General features: G+C 46.5%; 1 protein-coding gene across 1 annotated transcript in view; it reads right to left on the reverse strand.

The window, feature by feature from the left end:
• The window catches only part of Vwf (von Willebrand factor), a 154,531-nt gene that overhangs the window by 56,640 nt on the left and 70,879 nt on the right, over window positions 1-27,012 (reverse strand). Inside the window, exons 19-34 of the mRNA XM_076854040.1 lie at window positions 25,530-25,633; window positions 24,305-24,443; window positions 21,701-21,835; window positions 19,507-19,653; window positions 16,595-16,735; window positions 16,290-16,403; window positions 14,597-14,753; window positions 13,752-13,910; window positions 12,701-12,836; window positions 8,786-10,164; window positions 7,927-8,043; window positions 7,704-7,844; window positions 7,310-7,453; window positions 4,031-4,195; window positions 3,063-3,106; window positions 2,591-2,768 (exon numbers count right to left, since the gene is read on the reverse strand). Coding sequence (XP_076710155.1) covers window positions 2,591-2,768; window positions 3,063-3,106; window positions 4,031-4,195; window positions 7,310-7,453; window positions 7,704-7,844; window positions 7,927-8,043; window positions 8,786-10,164; window positions 12,701-12,836; window positions 13,752-13,910; window positions 14,597-14,753; window positions 16,290-16,403; window positions 16,595-16,735; window positions 19,507-19,653; window positions 21,701-21,835; window positions 24,305-24,443; window positions 25,530-25,633 — 3,400 coding nt within the window. The remainder of the gene's footprint in view (window positions 1-2,590; window positions 2,769-3,062; window positions 3,107-4,030; window positions 4,196-7,309; window positions 7,454-7,703; window positions 7,845-7,926; window positions 8,044-8,785; window positions 10,165-12,700; window positions 12,837-13,751; window positions 13,911-14,596; window positions 14,754-16,289; window positions 16,404-16,594; window positions 16,736-19,506; window positions 19,654-21,700; window positions 21,836-24,304; window positions 24,444-25,529; window positions 25,634-27,012) is intronic.

Here is a 27,012-nt window from a genome sequence, read left to right on the forward strand (position 1 = left end):
AACACCACCCTAAATCAAGTGCCTGTACTTAGCAACACCACTAATGGGGCAAGTCAGGATCCTGGACCTCTTCACACCATACACTGAAGGGGACACAGCAAGTCTTCTGGGGTATCCTTGGCAAAATGTACATACAACCTGAATTCATCCCAAGTTGAAAGACATTCTGCAGAAACTACCAGCTAGTATTCTTCAAAACCATCATGGTCATAGAAATCAAAGAAAGGTTCCAAATTTTAGGAAATTGAGGAAACATGACAACTAAAGATAATATGTGATCCATTAGATCGACTCCGTGACCCAAAAGCAAAGGGCATTTGTAGGACGAATGGTAAATTTTGAATAACAAAATGGTATTTTATATATGTTAATTTCCAATTTGGGTCATTATATTGTGATTATATAAGATATAACAATCTGGGTAAAAGTATAAAGAATTCCTGGTACTATTTATGCATTTTTACAAGTCAGAAATTATTCAAAGTAAAAATATTTCTAAATGTTTTTCATTTAAAACTTTTTTTTTTCAGTGCTAAGGATCAAACCAAACCTGGATCAAATGATCTAACACCAAGCTACATTCCTTGCCCCTAAAAATGTTTTTTAAAAATCCAAAAAAAATTTTTTTCGCAGTGCTAGGGATCAAACCAAGAGTAGTGTCTCACACATGCCAAGCAAGCACTCTGCCACTGAAGCACATCCCCAGACTCCCAAAATCTAATTTTGTCACTCCTAAAGGACTTTACTCACTTGAAGGTTATAAAAAGAGTCAAGAGGGGGCATTGATGTTTGACCTTTAAGGAGAAATTTATTTGAACAGAGCAGCTCTTGTGTTGTGTGTCTCCTAAGAGGGACAAATAAGAGGCCTAAGTCTACTGTGCAGGATTTTTAAGAGGCCACTCCAAGAGATGGATTTACGTTCCTTGAAGTTATGGGGGCTGCAGTGCTGACACCTGCCTGAGGACTCTAGAAGACAGAAGCTGTGACTGGCCACAGGTGGTCAGGCATAGGCAGTAAGAAAGGCACTTGCTGCTGTACTGGGGACAAAACAAAGCAGTTGCCTGCTTTATTCCAAATCCTGGAGGCCAGATATAGGACCTACAGAAGGAATGGCGGCCTGAGATTGTATTAAAAATGACTGTGTCTAGAACTTCTGCAAAAGGGTGAGGACTTTGAAAGAGAGCGAGCCTAAGACGGGCCAAGTACAGAAGAACCAGACGCTTTGTGGAAAGAAGCAGCAGCAGCAAAGGGATATAGACGACTTTTTGTACCCAAAGGAACACAGTGAAGGAGTCCTTGGGAGATCTTCAAGAGAGCTGACAAGAGAAAGAGGTGGCTGACAACACCTGTCGGGCCAGAGAGGGCAGCAAGCTGAGCCGCACAGAACCTTCTGACCTGCCTCCCCTCTCCATGATCCGGCTGTGAGAGAAGCTCGCCACGCCCCTTTCCCAGACTGCAGAGGTGCTTTAACTCTGATCAAGTTTAGAGTTTTTAATTATTATATAGTTACATTATGTTATATATTATACGTGTTATATTATATATTATATTGTATATTATATTATAATTATTATATTATATATATCAGTAAGCACCTAGTTACCAAGACCTTATTTGATGACTTAACGTGACCACAGAATTCTTTATGAATAAGCAGAAGTAATATGATGTCGGCTCGAGTTTTTATCTATGCTAGCAGGGAAATGTATCCCACTAAATCAAAAAAAAAAAAATGGCTGCCCATTAATTATGATAATAGCAACAACGGTAACCAGGCAAACTTTTCACCATCATAGAATCATTAGCCCCCTTTCAAACATAGCTCACTGCCAGCAGTGGGGCAGGGGTGGGTGGAAGGATAAAGCAATATCAGAAAAATTTGAAAGGGATCTACTTGAAGATTGCTACAGGAAAGGGCAATCACATCCTAAATGGGGAGTGACATATACAATACAGTCTTGATGGCCTCCCACAATGATATCTGTTCCACATTCTGGTGATGAGCCATCCTCTGCTGAACAGGGAACATCATAAGCAGCCATTTTTACCAACCATGAGGCAGAGGGCTCACCCAGCCACCCATGGGTAAACACACCCACAGCTTTACATGAGAGGGACTTGAATATGTCCTCCTCTTACAGCAGGCCACCCTGATGATGCACTGCTGCACAGAAACTCCATATAGCTATGGGGGTGATGGGGGTCTTCTCTGGAGGCATCTCCTTGCTATACTTCCACTGACACACCCCAAAGGCAGATTCCTGAGGTTGGCTTGCCAACAGCAAGCTGAACACTGACTGCACAGAAGCAGTTTTTCTTGGTTCTGCATTATCTCATAAAGCACCTCCTAAAGACAGAGGAAGAGCACCTCCTAAAGACAGAGAACTTTATACCATCACAGAAGAGACTAGACAAAAACACACCCAGAGAACGCGGGAGGGAAGGAACACAGGTGAAGGAAGCACGGCTCCCACAGAGGGGAGCAGAAGGGCACTCGCAGGCTGTCAGCTTTGGCTCTACCTTTCTGCACACCCAAGTTAAAAGCACAGCTCCTTTGACACTGTCCATGCTGGGGAAGCAAAGGACTCACAGGGGCAGGTCCAGCGGCAGCCACAGGTCTCTTCCACCCGAATAGGGGACTGGTCACTGGGGCATGAAGGCCTGGGTCCCCGATCACAGTTGACCCGATGACTCTTCAACAAGGTCTGACCATCTGGCAGGCAAGTGACTGTGTGGCACTGATCTGGCAAAGTCCAGACATCCCCAGGCTGCATGAGATTAAAAACTGAGTCAGGTAAGGAATGGGCTGAGGCACCACAACTCAAAGTCCATCTGTCATACAACTGACCACATCTGAGGACTCAAGAGATCGACCTTCATGCCAAGGAGGCTATACATGAGATCAGAAGCAGGATTCAAGGTCTACAGATCCCCAAACCCTTCCCACCAAAAATAACAGGAGAGTAGAAGCAGAATTGGACTCAGACCAAGAAGAATGAATTAACCAAGAAGAGCCCAAGAATACATTTGTGATCTTTCAAAGTCAGAAGAAAAGGACTTACCCTCTTCTCATTCCCATCTTCATCCATGCAAATTCTAACAAACCCTGAAACAGATACAAATAAAGCTTTAGTTCCCACATATCACCCGGAAATTCTAAGCCATTCATGATGTCTGCTTGAGCTACCTGGTCTAGCCTTAAAGACAACTCAACTCTGAAAAGAATCTGAATTGGTTTCATAGTGGGGGCAGAGGACACAAAGTTAAGAAGTGAACATCTGTCGTTCATCAGACATGCTTTGTGGTAATTATTAATTATGATAATAGTAAATAGTAACCCAGGGTGAACTTTACACCATCACAGAATCATTAGCCCCTTTCAAACATAGCTCATTGCCAGGAATGGGGGGTGGGGGAAGGTAAAGCAAGATCCTAAAAACTTGAAAGGGATCTACCTAAAGATTACTCCAAGGAAAGGGCAATAACTCTGTGAGGTTATGGCTTACAGTTAATTACATTTAGTCAAATACAAAAAACAAAGCTCCCCCGCCCCCAAATTATATGTTTGTGTGAGTTTTTCTTCTTTTGAGTTTCTAACCTAAAATCAACTTAATCTATGGTCCTTTGAATTTAGATTCTATGTTTTGGGACTTCTAACGCCCTTTATACTCATGTGAAGAGTGAGTACAGGACTGTGGTCTGCAAGATGTTGGGGTTTCTTGCTTATGTCTTCCAATTTTTTTGTTCAAGATCCCTCTGCACAAATAAGCATGGTTTTCTCAGCTGAAGTTTAGATGGATGGTTCCAGTGGAAAGAGGAGGATGAATAGAATACTTTCTGGTGGGCACTGGAGGTTTGTAGTGTTTGCCTTCCATAAGCAGAAACTTAAAAGGTCCTGGTCTATAACCATCTCAGTCAAGGGCAGATCTTACGCTCTTTTTCACCTTGGGTCTCTAACACTAGTTTGGGTTTTGTGGGGGATTTTGTCATTGATTTTGTTTTTGAGATAGATATGAAAGAAAAGACTCACCAGAGCACAGCTTGTGGAGGAAGGAACTGTCCAGGGTGACCATAGTAGGGAGGTCTTCAACTCGCTGGAGCCTTACCACATTGGACCTGGCCTCTGGGCCTGCCAAGATCCTCAGCTGGGCTTCGTCATACCGATCCCCAACGCCAATGGGGAACACTGACACTCCTAGAGTTAGCAAAGGGACAAGAAAGGTTCTGTGGTCAGATGGGCTCCAAACAGACTGGCTTGATGCTATTCCCAACACCAGCATGGAACTGTTCAGTCTGGTCACATAATCAACCCTGTGAAGAAGGCATCCATTCATTCTGAGCTCCTACTCTGTGTCAGGTACTATGCTAAGTAGTGGGGACATAGCAATGGCCAAGCAGTAACATCCATGTTCCCTGTCTTCATGAAGCTTATGTCAGGAAGGGATAGACAACAAACACCTACAAACAAACAAACAAACAAACAAAAACCCCTCGATATATAGTATTTTAGATGTGTACGCATGCTTGTGGGGACATGAAATGGGATAAGGAGGATGGGAATGCCCAGGAGTAGGGATGGGGGTTGTCATTTTATATACGGTGGTTAGAGAAGTGTTCAGTGGAAAGATGGAAATAAGGATAGAAGGAGGCAAGAGGGCCTCCGAGGGGGGAATAACCCCAGCAGAGAGATCAGCGAGTGTGAAGGCCCAGGGCAGAAGTGCATGCTCTGAGGGCACTGCTCTTGCAAAGCTTCTCAGGCCGTGGTCAGGAGGTAATATGTTCTCTTAAGGAAACAGAAAGCAGCCAGGACTATGGGGCAGAGGAGTGACAGGAACTGACTTGGATTGCACAGGATCACCACAGCTGCTGCTCTGAGAATGAACCATGGGAGATACGAGTGAAAGCCGAGGTTGCAGTTAGAAAGCTACGGGGGTGATCCAAGTGTGAGACACTGGGGGCTGGGGTATGGGTGACGGTGTGATCCTCAACATATTTTGAAGACTTGGTTTGCAGCTGGAATGTATGGGGGCGTGAGAGAAAAAGAGGAATCGAGGATGCTGGGATCTTTAACCTGAACAACTTGAAAGGACCGAAAAAAAGTACTACAAGAGGAAATTTGGTTGTGATGTCAGGAAGCTGATTTACAGGGAATTGCCTGTTAGAACACTGATGCTCAGTTGAGGGGAGAAGTCTGGGCCAAGGACAGGAATATCAAAGTCAGCGGTCTATAAACACGTTTAGACTCATGGCACTGCATGAGACCACTGAGCGCTGGGTAGAAGAGAACATTTCACAGTGCTAAGCCCAGAGCACTTCCTGCCCAACTCTCGATAAGAAATTGAGACTTTAAATAGTTCAGTGACTTGCCCTGAGTCACCTCTAAACAATATTTGCTTTTTTTCCTAATAAAACTCTTTCTCTAGATTCTTGATACTAAAGGAGAAAAATCTCCAACTTAAATTCCTTGATTCAGCTTTCCAGAAAGTTCTAGGTATTTGTAATTTGATTAAGAGTGGAGTTGCTCGGCCAATTTGGAAAGCAGTATGGAGATTCCTGGGAAAGCTGGGAATGGAACCACCATTTGACCCAGCTATTCCCCTTCTCGGACTATTCCCTGAAGACCTTAAAAGAGTGTACTATAGGGATACTGCTACATCGATGTTCATAGCAGCACAATTCACAATAGCTAGACTGTGGAACCAACTTAGATGCCCTTCAATAGATGAATGGATTTAAAAAATGTGGCATTTATACACAATGGAGTATTACTCAACACTAAAAAATGACAAAATCATGGAATTTGCAGGGAAATGGATGGCATTAGAGCAGATTATGCTAAGTGAAGCTAGCCAATTCCTAAAAAACAAATGCCAAATGTCTTCTTTGATATAAGGAGAGCAGCTAAAAACAGAGCAGGGAGGAAAAGCATGAGAAAAAGATTAACATTAAGCAGGGACGAGAGGTGGGAGGGAAAGGGAGAGAGAAGGGAAATTGCATGGAAATGGAAGGAGACCCTCATTGTTATACAAAATTACATATAAGAGGATGTGAGGGGAAGGGGAAAAAAATCAAGGGAGAGAAATGAATTACAGTAGATGGGGTAGAGAGAGAAGATGGGAGGGGAGGGGAGGGGGGATAGTAGAGGATAGGAAAGGTAGCAGAATACAACAGTCACTAGTATGGCAATATGTAAAACAGTGGATGTGTAACCGATGTGATTCTGCAATCTGTATACGGGCTAAAAATGGGAGTTCATAACCCACTTGAATCAAATGTATGAAATATGATATGTCAAGAGCTTTGTAATGTTTTGAACAACCAATAAAAAAAAAAGAGTGGAGTTTCTAGCAACTTTTTAGCTCCTGTGAGTTCATTTTATCATCCAAATATATACCCTTTACCTTTTAGTATCCTTTTTCCTAAAATTATAGATTTCAACAATATATCATTCATTCAACAAAAATATTAAGTGGTCAGCATTTTGTGAATCGCGCAAAGGTGATCCAAAAATATAGCAAGATTTTGCCCTTTACAGAACTCCCAGTTTGTTCCAGAAAGAGCTATGTACCAAACTGATACAATACAATTGGCCCATTTTGAGTATTTCAGGTATGGTACAGAGAATCGGGTAAATACCTCTCTCAGGAAGAACATCTGGAAAATGTTAAGAGAAAAGACAAGGCTATGCAGCATTTGAAAAAGGAATAGTTAGTTCTCCAGGTAGTCATGAGAGGACTTGGCATCACCCCTACTCACTCAGACCTCCCTTGGGCACATGATGCCTCCATCCTGGCTCACTTCTGTTGCTATCCACAGCAAGGGTTCTATGGGGCACCAAGGCCAGATCACACCTATGCCCTTCCCCACCCAAATGCACCATCGTTTGTGTCTTGTCCCTCCAGCTCATTAGCCTGGTACCAGGAAAGGGCTCTGAACACCTAAGACCCTAACAGTTCTCCAGGACCCACAATGAGTCACTCTGGCCTTGGGTGTGTGGCGTTCCGGAGAAAGACCAAGGACACCACATTAAAAAGTAAAGGTGTAGAAATACAGTCATCCCTCAACACAGGAGGAGAATGTGAAGAATTTAAGGCTGTCATCACAGCACACAGACAAGCCCAGTTTAAATGCACCCTTACTATTGTTTAGTTTCCTAATAATGCAATGACTGAACTATTTCCTGATGTTTGGTATGCAAGTGGGTATCAAGCAAATTCAAAATCAGCCAGAACATCCAAAAGCAACCTCCACCCACTTTCACTCCTCTGGCTTCTTAGAAGAGTCTCAGGATTGTACACTAGATACTCACGGCTGGATCTGGCCACTTCAGCTGCTGCATCTACTGAATCAGTGGAGATGTCCGTGACCAGGACGACCACTGCCTTTGAGGCTCCAGGCCTGGCACCATGTACTTCTGAAGTGACATATCGCACAGCAAAAGCTAAAGCATCCCCTGAGAAAGAAGAACAGACCAAGTCAGTACCAACTGCAAGAGCAAGTGTTTCTGAAGCAGGTGCACATCCAGTCTCATGGAGGATCCTTAAACGGTTAGAAGACTGAACAATTTACAGTGGGATCTGGAAGAGACCTTGAAGAGCATCCAAACAAGGCATAAAGTGACAGACCAAGGTCACTCAGTCACTTATGCCAAGAATCAGGACCAGAACGCATATTTTGCATCCAGGCCAAGGCACCAACATTACCAATTTGGCTGGGGCCTCCCTCCCGCTGCATAAGATCCACTAGATTCAGTAAATGGGCTTTGTCCTGGGCCACATTCCAGGGCACATCGATGGTGGTGATGCTTCCGTACTGAAGCACGGATACCTGAGTGAGATGAGGCCCTAGCGGAAAAGAAAAAATGAGAGTCATTTTGAATCAGAGCCAGAGCCTCTTCTCACCTGCGGCCTCAGGTATATCACTCACCTATGCTGGCCTTGGAAATGAAAGCCTTGGCAAAACTCTTCATTTCATCAAAGTAAGAAGCTGGAAAACCAGAGGAGCCATCCAGGAGAAGGACCACATCCAGGGGCTGGCTACAGTCTGCAAAGAGAACAGGAAGGTGAGCACACAAGGACTGCCAGGAGACTCCAAGTCAGGAGCCTCTGCACATCAGCCAGACACCACATTCAGTGGGCTATGCAGGGCTCTCAGGACCCCATGGCTAGGTATCTGGGATAGTCCCAAACATACAGAAGGGACTGGCTTACAAAAAGGTTAAGTATTTGCCCAAAATTATCCAGCTAGCAAGTGGCAAAAGTGAGATTCAAACAATGTAAGGTGATCTGTTTCCCCAATCTGAGTAGTGATGTCACTTGTCACCTGACTTCCTGGCCGTGACTGGAAGACAGTAAGCTACCTGGAATAATTCCATCCATCCAGTGTGGTCTAAAGGAAGCTGACTGTCTCCAAAGTCACCTTCAAGGCAGAAAGTGGGATTGAGTGGGATGCAGCTGAGGGATAAAGTAAGACTCGCATTTTTCACTCCATATCCTTGGTATTATTTAAATATTAATAATAGGCTTGTATTACCTTTGAATTTATAGTCACCAACAAAATAAGATTCCCCAACACACACACCCTCACCTTGCAAAAAACAAATAAATAAATCACAATGTAGTTCTCTCCTGCCCAGAGGAGGATGCACAGGCACTCTAAGGCACAGGTTTGACCGAGTGCACAGAGCAGGGATGGTGGGATTAGAACCCAAGGGTCACATGACAACAGCTGCACACAGCACCAAGGCTCCTCGATGCTCCCACTTGCACATGAGGCATCAACATACCTGGGGCAGTGGGTAGAGTGGGCAACTGCAGCCCCTCTTCAGAGCAGCACCTCTGCAGCACCAAGTCAGGAGCCTCTCGGGGGAGTGTCTCAAAGTCCTGGATGAAGATGGGGGCATAGGGCCAGCCGATTCTCTCCAGCTCCTGCACATCAGCATGTGGGCCCACGCCAATGGGCACCACCTGGATGTCTCCAGGCAACCTCTTGATCTCATCAGAAGCAGGATTTCCGGTGACCATGTAGACCAGGTTAGGTGCCTGGTCCCGGTCTCCCTGGCCAGCAGAGAAGCTGTTCTCGGAGACATACTGCAGGGCCAGTCCCGTGTTGGTCCTGTTTCCACCCCGGTAGCGGATCTCCCGCACCTGCTGCAGCACGTCTCCCTTGGACTGCGGCTCGCTGAAGGTATGCTCCACAGTCACCGTGTAGGAGTACTGCAGCACAGAGACGTGGATGCTATCCTGGCCCACGTCCATGCGCTGAATCACCTCTTCCATGAACTCCTTGCTCCTGTTGAAGTTGGCCTCCCCGACTTTGTCTGAGCCCTCCAGGACAAACACCACATCCAGAACCATGGAGTTCCTCTTGCGTCCCGATGGTGAAATTGCCAAGAGCCCAGGACCCACAGTGACTTGTGCCACTTGGGGATGCTGCGTGGGTGCAGGGACCTCGGGGGCAAGGTCACAGATGTAACTGATAATCTCATCCCTTCGCTGCTCCAGCTCATCCACGCTGCTCAGCACAAAGGCCTTGTTTTCAGGGGCCTGCTTCTCAATGAGGCGGATCTGCTTGAGGTTGGCATGTGGCCCAATGCCCACCGGTATCACAATGACCTTCTTCTTCTTCAGTCCCTGGACATAGCGGACCAAGTTCCGGGTCATCCGTGGGGGCTCCTGGCTGGCAGTCAGGAGCAGCACAATGCGGGAGGCCTCAGGGCGGGTGATTTTGCCAAAGATTTGGAACAGAGTGTACTTCAGGACCTCGCTGGTGGAGGCCACCTGGCTGCCCACGTACTTCACCTGGCTGGTGATGCGCCGCAGCTCTGAGGGCCGCTTCCGAGCCTTGAGCTCAATGTAGGCATGGGAGCCATCGTGGTACTCCACCACAGCCACGCGGATCCGCTTCTGGGAGATTTGTAGTCTCTCCATCATACCCACGACAAAGGCCTTCAGCACTTCAAACTCAGCCTCGGAGAGCTTGGAGGAACCGTCCAGCAGGAAGACCAGATCCAGCAACTTGCTGCAGTGGAAGTCATGCAGGGGTGGCTCTGGGGTGTCCTCCACATACGGGGTGGTGGCCCCAAGTGGGGCATCTGTGGGGGGCAACACCAGGCCTCCTGGTTCCTGGCAGGCTTCACAGGTAAGGTTGGCACCATCACAGTGACTGTAGCAGAGGGGAAGAAACAAGTGATTCAGAAGAGCCACCCGACACTTGTCAACCCTACAAAGTAGGACACTGCCCATACTCCCAGAGAACTGTCTTCCTGCTCCTTGGGAACATTCCCACCTAAGGGAGCCATCATTGTTAACCTCTGTTTCAAGATACCTGAAAAAGAATCTCTGTTGTTCTCGGCCAGATATTCAGTGACGACTTCTTTCCAACCGACATCTCTAACCACATTAATATTTAATTATAATTTAAACTTTCTTGCAAGTATCCCCAAGGACAAATATTGCTCTAAAATATTGACGCTGACCAGGACTTATAAATGTTCTATGGAAGATAAATTGCTTTTAGTGCTGATTATAACAGAATTTAAGCAGTGTGGATTTTGAGTCATGTTTAATATGTTGGATCTTAAGGAAGAAAAGAAACTCTGGAGTTAAAAAAAAAAATTTGCAAAGATGAATAAATATTCGAAGTCCCAGTTTTATCTAGCAGAGTAGTAGATGGGAGTCTTCCAGACCTAGGAAAATCAGTAGCAACTTCGTTCATTCCTACTCCTGTTATCTGCCAGGTGCTGACTGGCTAGACCCAGTGCCCAAGCCCAAGCCACCCCACAAGTCTGTGTCGGAGCCATTGCCCACCCACAAATTCCTACAATACCAGCAAATGTCAGGCTTTCCTGATCTCTTCACTCTTTTGCAAAGTGACAGGGTACACCAAATCATAGGCGAAATCAAGTTGCCCTGTTTGGAACCCATACAGGCTAGGCCTTCTCCTTTTTTGTGCCCTCTGCCTTCGAGCAACCTGCCTTTGGCACTCTGGGTAAAGCTGAGAAAGCAGCAGTGCCCTGAGCCCTGGGAAGTGTCCCCTGTGGCTTGGCTGTCAGGCCTGCCATTCACACTGTTCAGGACACTTGATGCCTCAGGCTGTCAGCGCGTATGGCATGTACCACGGTAGCTTCCCCTCCCAGGAGCTACCAGCAGAGCAGGCAGGGAGAGGCCTCTGAGCTCTCCTGCCTTTCAGCCCAGAGCTCCAAGCCAGCATTGGACTTGGAGTCTCCGTTTCGGCTTAGAGAGGGTGGGAGGCAGGGTCTGACTGGAAAGTTTCTTTTACTTCCTCATGAGCCACACAATTTATTGCTTCAATCCTTAGTTAACGGTGCGTGAGTGACATACTTTCTAGTTTCCTGTGTTTGCTAGAAAACCCACCCCAGGCAGTGTTCACTCTTGTTTGCACAGATGGTGGCGGCAGGATTTGGCTCCCGCAGCTGTGACCACAACCCCTTCCCTAGTGAGTTGAGTTTCTCAAGTTTAAGTTCCCATTAGGTTTGATTGGTGTCAGGGAATGGTGTTGGATACATCAGCATTTTAATAAATGTTCCCTACTTATGGGCAGGACTTCAGAAAGTTCAACACTTGCCCCAAGGATTCCCTCTCACCTCCCCAGAGGCCATTTTTCCAGAGGCAGTTGCGGTGAGAGCCCAGGGTGACAGCAATGAACCTCTTCTCCCCAGTTCTGAAAGCGCTGTCCTATGACTTTGACAGCATCCCCAAGATGTCTATGTTTTACAAAGGGGTCATGGGTTCATCTCACTTTCCTTTCCTGCATCCCCACTGTCTTTGAAAAAAATCTAGCTGGGCATGGTGGCACACGCCTGTAATTCCAGCCACTTGGGAGGCTGAGGCAGGAGGATATATAATTCAAAGCTAGCCTCAGCAACAGCGAGGCACTAAGCAACTCAGTGAGACCCTGTCTCTAAATAAAATACAAAATAGGGCAGGGGATGTGGCTCAGTGGTTGAGTGCCCCTGAGTTCAATCCCTGGTACCAAAGAAAGAAAAAAGAAATCTGATTTTCATATATTTGTCCTTGAACTGTCTCTCTTACTACAACAACAGTTAGAGCCACAAAGAAATGAAAATGTTAATTACTCTGATTTGATCAGTATACACAGTATACATGTATTGAAATATACTGTACCCCACTAAAATATATAAGTATTACATGTTTTAAAGAGAGAGAGAGAGAGAGAGAGAGAGAGAGAGAGAGAGAGAGAAAAGAAATAGAGAAACCATACCCTGTCTTAAAAAAAAAAAAAAAAAAAAAAAACAGGCAAAAACCTTTTAGGAAGTAAAAATCTTCAGAAATATTTTTTAGGGTGAAACAGTCTAGACTGCTCTTTAAAAAAAAAAGAGAGAGATACACAAATTCTAGAAACAAACTAAACAATGAACTAAACTAAGTCATCAATGAATTAGCAAATTTACTAAATAAACTCAGTGTCTCAGTTCACATAGCTAGGAAGTTTTATCCAAAGCCCAGCCTCTGAGCAAGCCCCACAGAGGACAGTAAGATTGGCCACTTCATCAGCAACTTAGCAAGGCCCTAAGCAACTTAGTGAGACCCTATCTCAAAATAAAACATAAAAAGAGCTGAAGTGCTGCTCAGTGGTAACGCACCCCTGGGTTCAATCCCTTCCCCTCCCCACCCCTCAAAAGACTGGCCACTTCAGACAACCAGGGAATCCATTTTACCAAGTCTGGCAGTGCGCAGGGTCATCGGGGTTCAAGGTGACTTTCCTTCCAGGGGCTAAGCGCCGGCCAGCCACCTCACACACGGGGCAGTCTTGGGGGTCGATGCAGGTCTGGAGAAGTTCATCCAGGATTTTCCCTGAACAGCACATCTCTCATTAGTAGCTGACCACTCCCCTTTCACGTAAGGAAGGCTCAGCTTTCACTAAGGGGCCTGTCCCAGGAGCCATTCTGCCTGCCTCTCCGGAGGCCACCTCACCCCACAGGGAGGAGCATCCGCCCCCTTCATGCTTTCATTCTTCTCCTGCAAACTCGGAAGGAGGCTTCCCTCCCCCTGCCTCACCTCCTCGGAGCCTGGAATCTTATCTCCAAGGCCCTTTTCACTCTTTTGAAGAATGTATTCAATCATTTTAGAGCTGTGCTATTCAATATGTCAGCTATTAACCATCTGTGGTTATTTATATTTAAATCAACCCAAATTCAATAGAATGAAAAAGTCAACTCCTCAGACACACTACTCAATAAGGCATCCACCACTGCATTCAATGAGGCATTCCCACCACTTGCCGAAGTGCTACCCTACGTGTGATAAACCCCTAAACTGACACACCAAAGCACTTTGTAGAAAGGACTCACAGTGTAGCTCAGGGGCAGAGCATTGCCAGCAAGGAGCAGGGTGTACCCTCCCTCACACACAGGTCATGCAGCACAAGGGCCCATGTTCAATCTCAAGCAATAAAGGGGGGTGGGGGAAGCATTGATAGAACTAGGTGACTTTGTTCTCTGTGGTGTTGGAGATGGAACTCAAGTCCATGGGCATGATAAGCAAGCACTTGGCCACCGAGTCACCTTCCCAGCCCTGGCAAGAGCTCCACCTAGCAAAAGCCAGAGCTTGCCTGGCTTTGATGAAAGGACTCACAGACACACCTGTTGTAGGGTTGTGGGGTTGGGGATAAGGCATCACTGGCAGGGCTAAAATGAAGCAGGATGGGGAGGCTCCCATCCTGCAACCAATCCCCTCCCTCCTGCCCAGCCCACCCAGGAAGAGCCTCACCTGAAGGGCAGTGTGCGTGGCAGCCCTCCACACACTGCACAGGGCAGGCCAGAGGCTCAGGGTGCTGGCAGGTAACGGGACAGGCAGGCGCACAGCTGTTATAGCGCCACTCACATTCATATCCATTCTCCCGGACATTCTTCTCCTCACAGCTCTGGGCTGTGTAGACAGAAAAAAGAGGCCATGAAATCACCCTACAACACCAGAAGCCAGGACTGCAGCGAAGGTCCCAGACAGACCCAGGGAGACAGACCCTTAAGGTAATGACTGTAAGACAGGGAGGTGGGGAAGGCGGTGATCAAACCTGGGAACAAGGACTACCAGAGTTGCCAATCGTGGAGACTCCTGGGATTTTTTTAAGGACCGTATTATATTTATATTTAGATTTGATTTATATTTAGATCAACCTTCCCAGCTCTGACAGAACTGAGGTTCTGACTTGGTTTCCTACAGAAAAACATTCAGTTGTGCATGCCCAAGGAGGGAAGGTTCCTTATAAATAGGTGAGTTGATTACTTATAGTGCCAAATATGATCAGCTCTAAGTAAAGACATATATTGACTTTCTTCTCTTCACCAGTGTTCCCTCTCATTCTTCCTCAATTTCTGCAAAAGAAAAGTCTCCATGCATCGACGTCCTGAATCCACCATGGTTCTCCCTCATTATGTCAATGGTTTACTCACATGGCTGTCTTAACTCTCCTCAGCCCTGGACCATCTCTTTGCACACTACAGCTCTCCTTCTGCCCCACAAAGTGTCCTCTTGCACCCCACAAGGCCTTCAGATCTAGATACTCATTGGGTGAAGGGAGGGTATCTGAGACCACAAGGGTCATCAGGACTCACGGCACAATGTCGCCGTCCTCCAGGTCACCACCTTGCCATGCTGGGCACACACGTGGGCGTAGGCAGCGATGGTGTCACAGAAGCAGGCACAGTCCCCAATGGACTCACAGGAGCAGGTGTCATAAATGCAGATGTCCAGGTACGGCTCAGGGTCCACCTGCAAAAGGAGTTCTCGGGTGGCCTGGGCCTAGGGCCAAGAACAAGGACTCTGGCTCTTGGTCTGGGTGAGAATCTTCTGGTGGCAAGTCGTAGCATAAGTGTTCTCCAGGGTAGAAAGAGAAATGTAGGCCAATGGTCCCAAACAGGGCTCAGGCAAAAAGGCAAGATTCCTAGTTTCTCATCTTGATTCCAGCAAGAAATGTTAAATAAAACCTTTTGCAGAATACCATGTGCCTGAGAATGTTTCAAAAGAACATCCCCTCTGTCCATCTTCCACCTGCCTTTTGCCACCTATCCATCCCATAATCCATGGATGTTTAGTTGTTTTTATATAAAACATACACGCAGGGTTGAAACTTCCCTTGCCTGAGTGCATCAAAGAGAATGAGGAGATGCATCCGGACCCACTCAAGTTACCTCACTGAAGAGCTAAGTATTCTGGACAGTAGAACCCAACTGACCCCAAAGACACAGGAAGGAGGGGAGGCCCACCCACCACCTACTTTCAATTACACTAACCACCTTTTCTATCCCAAAACATGCCAGTACACACATTGGGCTTTTTCACGATAGTTGTGATAGAAATGAATTCTCTCATGAAGCCAACCATTGTTTCTAAGATATTCCAACAGTCCTGAATTCCCTGGCTCCCCTCTCTGTCTACACTCTTCCAACTCAGATGCCCAGTGTCTCCACCAAAAAAGGAATCCTAAGTATCCTTTGGATCTCCATGGACTGAGAGTTTTTGGATGGACAGAAAGAGAACTGAGATACACGTATTCAAACAGCCTCGCCTGCATTGGTGGTACCACAGAGCAGCAGGCCCGTGGGTGCAGCTCCGCATGGACATATGGACACACATTGCACACACACCCACATGCACGTGTACACTCACACATACAAAGAAAGACGGCGAAGTGCATTTAACTTTGGGGAATTCCTAATTGTCATTTGAGATAAAGTCACAAAAAGAGGTTAAAAAATGAAGACTCTGTAGGTAAGGCCAGAAAAGAGTCTCTGTGAGAAGAGAACTAGACGCTAAATGGGTCGTTTGTTCACAGAGGGATCCTTGGAGGGCTCTGAGGCCTGGAGACACAGAACAGTAACAGGAAAAGGAAATCCTTGGTTCTGTTGTTGGAGATAAAATAATGCCAAGGAAACAAACCCTAAGACTAGGCCAAAAGAGAAGCATTGGCATGTGCCAAGTTTCTTCTTGTGTGGAAGAAAGGCATTGTATCAATCATCACTCCTCAGAAGCCATCGGCTTTCCCTCTGCTTCCAGCCTGTAACAGTCTTTTTTTTTTTTTTTTTTTTTTTTTTGTCTTTTTTAGTGGTGTGGGCGATCAAACCCAGGATGTCATGCCAAGAGCTCTACTACTAAGTGACACCCACAGCCCTGCAATGGTGCCTTAATGCAGATCCCTTCGAGACTCCAGGCTACTTAGTGTCCACTAGAAATCCATGCTCTAAGTGCCCAAGCTACTGGGCTCACCATTTCGATGACTCTGCCTCCCTCCACCTTTCAAGCCCTTACCAGCTTGTGGCAGTCCTGGAAGATGTCACTGGTGAGGATTCTGCAAGAGGAATCCACCATCGTCTGCTTCATGATGTTGTTATGGCAGGTGGCAGGAGACACATCCAGTGGCACCTGGGTACAGAGAGGAGCACGTAGAAAGACCCACAGTCAGGCAGTCAGACTGGCTCAACTCAACCCAGAAGGAGGCATGAGACCTGCTTCCCACCCCTGCCACCCACTGCCCACCTTCCATCCCCAGGGAAAGGGGGACAATTCAGACAGCAGGCCTCTTGGGATCTGCCCACACAGAGTCCGGGACGTACTTTTCTGGTGTCGGCACACTGTGAGCTCACTTTCCAGGAGTTCCCAAAGTCCACGGGGTCTTCCTCCACTTTGAGGTTGCTGCTGGTGAAGTCGTTGTTCTGAATGCCATCGAAATTCCCACATAGGCCACAGACTTGCTCCTGGATAGACAAATTGAGAAGATGAGCACTGTAGACCTCAGGGGCAGGAAGAAGGTTCCAGTAACAAAGGATCAGGAGTCATCCAAGGAGGAGGAACAGAAGGACAAGGGGAGGAAAGAGGGACAGAGACCCAGAGAACTGCAGTGGTCAGCAAAGCCCTGCTTTTGGCAAAGCCTCTTCTGTGGCCTCTTTGCTGATTCCATTTTGAAGTTAAGAAAACAGAGGCAACTTGTACACATCCCATTGTCAAGGGAAAAGGCCTGGAATCCCTATTTGAACCATCACCTTCCCCAATAAGCCTCTGAGCAGAGAAAGGACCTGGTCAGTTATGACATGGATGAGAGCACAGAGGACCAGGAAGGGAACATTATAGTCCTGCTGTACCTGGAGAGCCGCAGCCTGTTCAGGGCAGGCTGGCCAGAATTCTGCCATATGACAGAAGTTGCCAGGGAAGACACCACCCATTCATCTATCACAGTGTGGAATGTGCAACAAGTCCTGAATGAGTGGAAACCATCAAGTAAAAACTAGGGAAAGAACTGGCGATGTTTGGTTTGGGTGAGAAGAGCTGTCGTCGTACTTTTGCAACACGGTTAGAATCCTGTCCTGGGGCAGAGAAAAGAATTGCTTATTCTGTTTTGCTTCCATGAGCAGGATTTGGCATGGTACCTTCGGTGCCATACAAGAATGTTCTCACAGTTGGACAAAAGGCCAAAGGGCTTTCTGAGGCCTAAGAGCTCTCCTGGGTAGCTGCTGCCCCCTCCCTATCCTCGCTAGCTGTCATCCACCCCAAGGCCCTCCTCCACAGCCCACTCGCCTCCTGGTTCCAACACTCCAGACAGCTGCCACCTCAGGGTCTTTTCACATGCTCTTCCATCTGCCTACGTCCTCTTCCCAGATAGTTACAGTACTCACTCTCTCTTTCCCCTGAAGACAATGCTCACACGTCACCTCTTCAGACAGTCCCATCAGACCAACTTATCTAAAGAAACATCCCACAAAAATTTAATCTCCACCAGGATTTTGGGAGGCCAGATAGTGGCCTACACCAAAAACGTGGATGTTCTAAACCCTAGAACATGACTTTGTCACCTTACAGGGTGCTGTAGTTTATATGTGGTTTGGGTATCCCCCAAATCTTCATGTCCTGGAAGTCTGGTCCCAGTGTGATGATGTAGGAGGAGGTAGGGCTTAGTGGGAATTAAGTAGGTCACTGGTGGCATCACCCTTAGACAAAATTAATGTAGTTCTCACAAGACCCCAGCAGCTCATTCCCAGAAGAACAAGTTGTTTTTAAAAAAAAAAAAAAATTAAAAAAAAAAAAAAAAACGCCTGGCCTGAGTCCCTCTGGCTTCCTTTGTTACCATATGATCCTTTTTGCATGTAGCCATTTCCCCTTCTGCTTTACCACCATGTTCTGATGCAGCCAGGGGGTCCTCCCAAAGGCTGACAGGTGGGGACACCCAATCTCCAACTTTCCACTCCCAAACTGTGAGTTAAATAAACTTCTTTTCTATATAAAGCTTTTGGTATTTTGTTATAGCAATAGAAAATTGACAGCTATACATTGGAAAGGGACATGGATGATATGATTAGGTTAAGATCTTGAGATGGGGAAATTATCCTAGATTATCTAGGGAGCCCAAGGTAACCACCGAATATGATAAGAGGGATGCAGAAGGAGTCATAGTATGAAAGGTGATGTGCCATAAAGAGACAGACAAAGAACTTGGAAGATGCTACACTGTTGTCTCTAAACGCAGAAGATGGAGCTACAAGTCAAGAAATGAAGGCAGCCTCCAGAATTTAGAAAAGATGAGGAAATGGATTCTTCCTTAGAGCTTGCAGCCCTGCTAGCTGATTGTAGGTTTTTGACCTTCAGAATCACAACATAATAAATTTGTGTGGTTGTTTTAAGACACTAAGTTTGTGGTAATTTGTTATAGCAACAATAGAAAACAAATAGAAGGGTTAAATACACACAGACACACACACATATATCTGATTTTGCCCTGCTATATCCACAGAGCCTTGGATAGTGCTTGACACTTAATATTTGCTGAGTTTAACTGAATGAGTGATTTTTTTCCAGCAATGGGATGGGTTGCCACAGGGAAGGAAGGGCCATGCAGCCGTCAATGGTATATATACAAGCTATAAATTTATATGGCATTATCAGAGATGCTGCAAAGATCATTCCTGCCAAGACCAAATCAGCCACCATAGTAAATACAGCCGCTTGTCATGTACATACCACTTAGAGAAATCAATAAAGTCCCAACAAACTGATAGACTAGACAAATATGGTCACCTTTCTGAAAAGTAAGTTATCAGAAAGTTTGCAAACACTCTCACAAAGTTCTGGCCAATGGCTCAATGGTAAGGCAATACCCCAGAATGTTTTTCAATGCTATAATGATATTTTGCATGATTTGTTTGCTTTTGCGGGGGGGGGGGGGGGGGTTAAGAAATCTAAAAAAAAAAAAAAAAAAAAAAGCTAATATTATCTAATCTTTTACTTTGCTCCTTTGTGCAAATAAACTTGCCTAGCAAGGCCAATTAAGGGACCACCCTAATTTTTGCCATGTTCAGCAAGCCTCAGTAAGAGGCAAAGCTAACTGCAACCTTGACTCCATAGCTTTATTTGTATGGGAGGCTGGACTGGAGGACCACCTTCCCCCAAGGTGATGGGAGGTGCTATTTGCTACTCAGAGAGCTGACGAAGGTCCAAACAAGTCACAGACAAGAAAAAAGCATGAAAGGCTACTGACCTGGTATGTCTGCTTCAGGACCACGGAGATGGCCAGGTGGTGGTCCCAGACCACAGAGAGGGCTTTGCCCAGCAGCAGAATGATGTACCGGCCAGACTCCACCACCTCAAAGTGAGTCTCATCCTTCATGGGCCTCTTCACATTCACCTGAAGGAAGGCAAAACGGAAAAATGAGAAGTAAAGGAAGGCACAAAAGTCCACATCTTCTCTCTTCTTCACATCTACCTCTCTGTCCCCATGGCCGATGAGTGCAGGAGCTGCCCCTCCAGAACACACAAATGTCCCATTTGGTCAGAGCTCACCCCTGTGGCCAGCACACCTGTGTTCGTCTCACCCACCACCCTGCAAGAATCTGTGACTAAGGGGTGACGTCAGAGGTGGCAGAGAATTCATAATTATGAGATTAAAAACACAACAAAACCAACTAACAGAAGATCATCATCATTTTACAAAATGTTAATTTCTTTTTTACTCTTGGTCATTAACTACAAGGGTCCTTTAGATATGGTTTTAACCTGTCATAGCAAACATTGAAGCACTTCTGGTTGATGATTTAAAAATCTATCCCTTTATAACAATAAACACTAGACTCTCCCACCACTTCCCACTCCCCCAGAGTAGCTATTATCAAGAGCAGGGGCTGTGGAGATCAATGCTAGAGCCAGGTTTAAGTCTTTAGAAGGACTCTAGCCTGAACCCTTGACCTAGCCAAAATCATCAACAGTGCCAAACCCTCAAAGCCACAGTGCACACTGGGCTGCTTCTCAGACTTATGAAATTAAGGCTGATACTAAGAACCTGTCAACGCTTTGCAGAGGTCTCCTGAATGACATATCATATGCAGAGCTACCCATATGTGTAGATTTATCCCTCATGGTCTATACACCTCCTCTTCAATGTTACCAATGTCATCTGTCCTAAATAGAGTTCTCCTTTGAAATGGAGTTGACATGGCCCACCCACAGTCAATCACATTTGCTTGGGAGTTTTCTTCCATAATGGTGAAGAGTTCACTTTCCATCCCCTGATGTCAATGGAAGGTTTTTCTAAGAAAGTAGGGATGCAGGCTGAGACCATGGAAGAAAATGGGGATATCTGAACAGATGGAAGCCCAGATCTTGGGTTACCCTACTAACTTATATGAACCAAAATTGTGGCCTGTGGTAGGTGACCTGCCAACCTAAATGTATGTTTCTGGGCCCCACCCAGAACTACTGCATCAGAATCTCAGGACAGAGCCCTGGTATTAGCATTTTAAACGAGATTTCCAGGGAGATTCCTGGGTAATCTTCCGAGAACCACTTCTTAAGCTTTCAGTATACAGGGGCTCAGTCTGTTTACCTCACTTTTGAGCTCTTTCAAAATATTTATCTTAAAGGCTGGGGGCGTGGCTCAGTGGAAGAGCACTTGCCTAGCATATGTGCGGCCCTGAGTTTGATCCCCAGCATCTTACACATACACACCAAATATATCTGAAGAGATCTTAAAAGTTTAAAAGAAAGTAAAAATCTTTCATTGTGTGTGTGTGTGTGTGTATGTGTACACATACAGTAGCCCCTATTTATTCAGTTTTGTTTTCTGCAGTTACAGAAACTATAGTCACCTGAGTTCCAAAAATATTAAATGGAAAATTCCAGAAATAATAAGTTTTAAATAATTTTTATTATAATGTATTGTTATAGAGGTTCTATTTATTATTGTTGTTGTTAATATGTTACTATGCCTAATTTGTAAATGAAACCATTATAATATGTATATATAGGAGAAAACCTCATATACACTAGGTTTGGTGCTGTTTTCAGTTTCAGTCATCAGCTGGGGATCTTGAAATATGTCCCCACAGAAGAGGGATCATTGCATAGAGAAGGGAAAGTTCTCTTTCCCTCCATGTTTCATGCCCTCTCCAGCAATAAGCACTGCTTGTTCCTACAGTTATGCAGACACGATTCTACATCCTTCTCCACACACAAATGCAGACTTCAACCAAATTGAAACCTTGTTATCCATATTGATCTGTCACTTGTGCTGCTCATAGACTATGTCCAGGCCAGATGTGTAGCTGGACCTCGGTCTCTGTAATGGCTGTGTTACTCCATTCCCACGGTTCTGAATGGATGCTTGATAAATGCTTCAAGCAAGCTGATAGGGGAACAAGGAGGAGCGCGAGGGTGGAGGAGATGAGGCTGGCTCTTACCTCATTGTCAAATAGTTCAATCTCTCCTCCTTCCACCAGGATGGTGACCCGCTTCTTGCATTTCACTGAGGGGTAACTGCACCCCTCATTCCCCACAAGGATCCTAAATGTCCCCGGGTTACTGCCACAGTAATCCTAGGGAAAGAGGGGAGGCAGAGAGAAATATTAACCCTGCTATTTCTCCCAGAACAGAAGATGGACATCTTGTTCTCGTGGGTCTTTAGATACGTGTTACAGGACGTTACCACATCCACAGGTGTGTTTGTGCCTGTGCATATGCATGGGGTGGGGGGTAAACTCCCTCAGGTGTGTCATCCTCATTCATCCAAGTAAACCTGGTTCCTATGTCAGTGAGGTACAGGTGTAATGATCACCAGGAGGAGAGGGAGGGGGAGAAGGGGAGGAAAAGTGGTACGTTGCATGCTTTGACAGAAGCTCCAGGCTACAATCCCCTGCCTAGATCCCATAAATTCTTGGCCACATGCAGGTAATTAGAACAGTCTGACCACATGGCATCTTGAGGCTCTCTTGCTGGCTGAACCCTGTAGATTGCTGACCCAGAGGGTGTAACCAAAGAGGGCTCAACACCACCCACAGCTCCCAAGCTACATCTCTAGCTGGGTTTACAGCAAAAGGGAGCACTAAAAGATCATTGATGGTCAATTGCTTAGAAAGTTAAGAAAAAGGAGACCCACTCCTGGCAAATAGTTCCCCCATGGTGGCTACTACTGTGGTGGGCTGGAATAAAGATAAAATACTCAATTTGGAGAAACAGTCTTGGCCTGTCACGTGAGTAAATTGCATACCTCTCTTACACACATATACACACACTCTTATACATAAACATATGTGCACACATACACATGTACATACATACATATACACATATATCCATATACACATACACATAAGTATGCACAAATACACATGTGCATACACTCACATATATCCATACACACAAATGCACATATACACATAACATATACACATATTTACACACACTCACACACAACATCTGATCTTCCTCTATAAGATTACAAATCAGTCAACTTCCTAGGCTTGTTCAACTAACTGGGTGTTGGATGAATGAGTGGGGAAGTTAAAAGAGGGAACAAGGGTGTCAGTGATTTATCTGTGGTCACCAGCTGAGTCTTTTCTGAAGGAGAAAGGGTTAAGTCTGATAATAGTACCCAAAGGAAGCTACCGCAAGGGCAGGGTGCCCAGGACTAGCATCAAAAGAGGACAACAGGATTAGCTGTGGGAAAGGGAAATAATTTGAAAGGGGATTCCTGAAAATGGGACCACTTGGGAAAGTTTGCGTGGGCAGGAGAAGAGCTGGGGAGCAGGAGACGCTGACCAGCTGCTTCTTCTTGCACAGAATTTATTGTTTGTTTTTTCTGGATGCTCAGGTTTGAAACTGGCTTGGTAGCTAAATAGCAAAACTGATGTCACCCTGACTTCTGCCACCAAGGTGGGAGGTAGCCCAGTAATCAAAAGACAGGCTTTCATTTCTAACCCATGGAAAAGCTCCAGGGGGCACTCAGCCCAGGTCCATAGGTGTTCCTAAAGCACTTAAGGTACACATCCCCTGTCCCCAGCACGCTCCTCCCTGGGCCAGCTGGGGTGTGCGAGGTGGAGGCAGCTGGCTGCTGGAGCCCCAGTTAGCTCCGTCCCCTCCCAGCATGCTCTGCACATGTGGTCTTTGTCCTGATGCTCCCTGACTCCTAGGGACCTGCAGCTCCATCTCTGGGGCTGAGGCTCCTCCAGGTTTGTGGTCCTTCCTTCAGACCACACCAAGCCCCCCAACCCTCCTCCCCTAGAGAATGGAGACAGAGAGACCACATTTGTTTAAAGCATCACAGGGCACAGTGTCTCCTCCCTCTAGAGAAAAGCACTCAACCCCCTTGCTTACTTGTTTGGTGTCAACCAGCAAGAGAAATTTACAGGAATCTATGACGTGGAGAAGGGGAGGTAAAGGGGCTATTGTCCTCAGTAGCTAAGGTTTCCTGACTTCTTTCTCATTCTGCCTTGCAGAAGGACTTTTTTGTGAACCTGTACCCCTCCCCCTCCTCCTCTTCCTCCTCCTTCCCCCACAATTTGAAATTGTACATGGTCAGAAATGAAAACAGTGGAGAACGCAATAGAATCAGAGGACAGGCATGTCATGTCAGCCATCCCCCTGTCCAAGGCTGCTGCTCACCACGCAAGGGGGCTAGCAAGGCCGGGGTGGAGGGGTTTTGAGGTCCAGTTGGGCTTCACTTCCCAAACTGTGCATCCTGGTGGAGACTGACAGCTTTTTCTAACTCACATTAGTGCTAATTTGGACTGAGTGTGACCTTATGCCCACACCAGTCCTACTCAACAAGTGAGCTTTCTAGGCTGTTCTTAGATACCTCCAGATGAACAGAAGGAAAACAAACACCACTTTGGGTTTTAAACCGCCTACCTCTTCAGGCACCTCTTTCAAGGACTGGAAAATTACTCCAGTAAAACCAGACCCCAGAGTTTTCTCTACAGACAGGAGGGCGAAAATCTGACCTGGAAAAGCCCTACTTGCACCTCCCACCCAGAGACAGCACCTCCCCTCCTCACTCCCATTCTTACCTGGGCCAGAACGTACTGGCATTCCCCAGGGAACATATATTTGAGCCCATCAAAGGTGAGGTAGTGAGCCATGCCAATAGCAGAGCAAGTAGCATCACACACGTGGTCTGTGCAATTCCACTTCCGGTCCCGACAGACACTAGGAACAGTAATGTAACATGACTGGTTGGGCACTTTGAGTGCATCTGGGTCTTAGGGAACCAGGAGGCACTGGAGGAACAATACTCCAAGTGCCACCCAACCCTCCAGGAAGCCTCAAGAAGTTAAGGGTTTGCAGCTAGTGGAACATGAAATTCACAGGCCCAGCATGGGGCCCAGAAGGACAAAGGGAAAAGATGCTGCTTTCTGGTTACAAGGGAGAAACTGAGGCAAAGAAGGGCAGGGGTTGTCCACAGTGGTCCAGGCAGCTGGGGAGGAGGCCCGGATCCTCTCTAGGCCACCCGCATAGATTTGCTCAGCCTTATCCTAGAAGCCACAAGTCGGCCTGATATTGGCCTCAGGGTCTCTGTGAAGCAGACACACTGAGGTTGAAATCCCTCTGAAGCTAATGGGAAGAATAAGACAGAACAGCAGGAAAGTTCTGAGTCTGGAAAGTAGTAATGAACCACGAACTCCTGCCAGGAGAGGTTTTGTGTGCATGTAGCTATATGTTTAAATCTATAGTGATTTGCCAATGGCCACATGGCCCATCCCCCTGCCATCCGTAACCAGAGCTGACCTTGGGAAGCCCACTTGTGCGTCAGAGGTGGTAGGCTCAGACCTCAGACAGCCCTGCACATCTGTCCACAGGGCCCCTTTCTAAGGCGGTGCAAAGGCAGGGTGAGTGAGAAGGGCGAGGGGTTATGTGAAGGATGGCCAAGGAGCAGAAGAAACCAGCCACCCTTGCCAAGACCCTCCTCAAACTGCACCATTACAGGCACACTCATGGTACCCTTGTGAGCAGTTTAAGACCTGTAAGAAAAGGACCCTCCTAACCCCACACTCGTTGGCAACTTGGCTATATGTAGGGCAAGGTACTTATCTTCCCCCAGGGCCCATCTCCCTGAACTGAAAAGCTAATCAGCAACACAGTGCCTATCTGGGATGAGCACAAGTGATGGTGAATATTCTTCCATTTCACAGATGGAGAAACAAGCACAGAGAAAAGGAACACTGCACACAGGCCACCATAGGGTGCCAAAGTAGCTGGGTCCCCAGGGAACACCCCCCCCACCCCCAGCCTCACCAAGTGTTGCAGTCAATCTTCACGGTTTCTCCCGGGGCGTACTCTTTGCCCTGGTGGAAGCAGGGACACCTTTCCAGGGCCACACATTTGTTTTCATGCCGGACCTAAAGAAAAAGAATCCAAAAGTCTCAAAGGCCACAGGGACAGATCGGACATGTCACCAGGAGCTTGAACCTGCCAGGAGTCCAGCATAAGGACAGGGACTGAGCCATGGACAGCCTCAGCTACAGGCCATGACAGGAAGCCCACACCCAGCTGGGGCTTGGCAAGTGTGGGCACTGCCTACACTGTCACTCCTACCAACTGAGGCTACTGACCACTTTCTACCCTGTGGTATCCTGCTGGGGAAATGTAACCTGGGACACCCACGGCAGAAGCCCAGAGATCCAGTCATTCCACACAAAAGGAGTCTTCAAAAGAAATAGAGTTATGGGCAAAGATTAATGTAAAATTATTTATCACTGCAAAAAAAAATGGAAACCATCATGTGTTCAACGGTAGGAAAATGATTACATCCATTAAGGAATCCCAGGTGCTGGTGTCCTGTTGCACTGTTAGAATGACCCCTTGGAAGAATCTTCAATGATGCGGGAAATAGCTATGCTGTTTGTTTTTAAAACAAGGAAGAGAACTGTACACACATATGGTCCTAATATTATATATTTATATATACATATTTCCAAAAAGAACTAGCAGAAAATAGAGACGTTGCCTCCGGTGGTGGGCTGGGAAGTACAGAGATTTTTCTTTTCTGTTTTGTTTCTTTATTTTTTTCCCTAAATAAAATTAATCTGCATTCAGCACCTTGGAAGTGAGAGCTGATTAGTTCACATAAGCAGAGATTTACCAAAACCAGCCTCTGGGGCCTGCCCAAGCCACACATGCCCTTCGCCTCCAGGCCCCTGACACTCTGACACATTCTCCACAGCCGTGTGCTCTGCCTCCCTGCCCTCCACCCTGGACAAGTTACTCATGTAATCTTATATTCCTCAGGTCCACCGGGACCAGAACCAGGGAAGAACTGAGAACCCCCAACCCCAGCAGACCTGGGGTTCTTAGATGTTTACCTGGCCCCTGGTCCCAGTGGGCTCAGCAAGAGCTAGCCAAACCCCACTCTGACCCCAGTGTGGAGATCGGCTTCGATCTCAACTCCAGGAACAGCTCTGGACATCTGCTCTGGCATGGCCTGACCTTCAATGCTTAGGTCACCCTGAGGTGAAGGGACCATGCACCCTGGTTCCAGAGCTAAATGAGGGGGTGAGAAGCTCCCTTACGAGATGGTTCAGGCTTGGTGCAAATCCATCACTCCCTGGCAAAATCAGAGTTCCAAGGACTTGGAACTGGACAAAGCCCTGGGAGCAGGGTGGTCTTGGGCTAAACAAAGGGCTTTCATGTGAAGGACCACAGCTCAAGATTGTATGAGGGCGGAGTTGAATGGAAAGACTAATATCCTCCACCTCTATCCATCACAGAAGGTGTTTCT

Source organism: Callospermophilus lateralis, chromosome 4, assembly GCF_048772815.1.
Source record: "Callospermophilus lateralis isolate mCalLat2 chromosome 4, mCalLat2.hap1, whole genome shotgun sequence".
NCBI lineage: Eukaryota > Metazoa > Chordata > Mammalia > Rodentia > Sciuridae > Callospermophilus > Callospermophilus lateralis.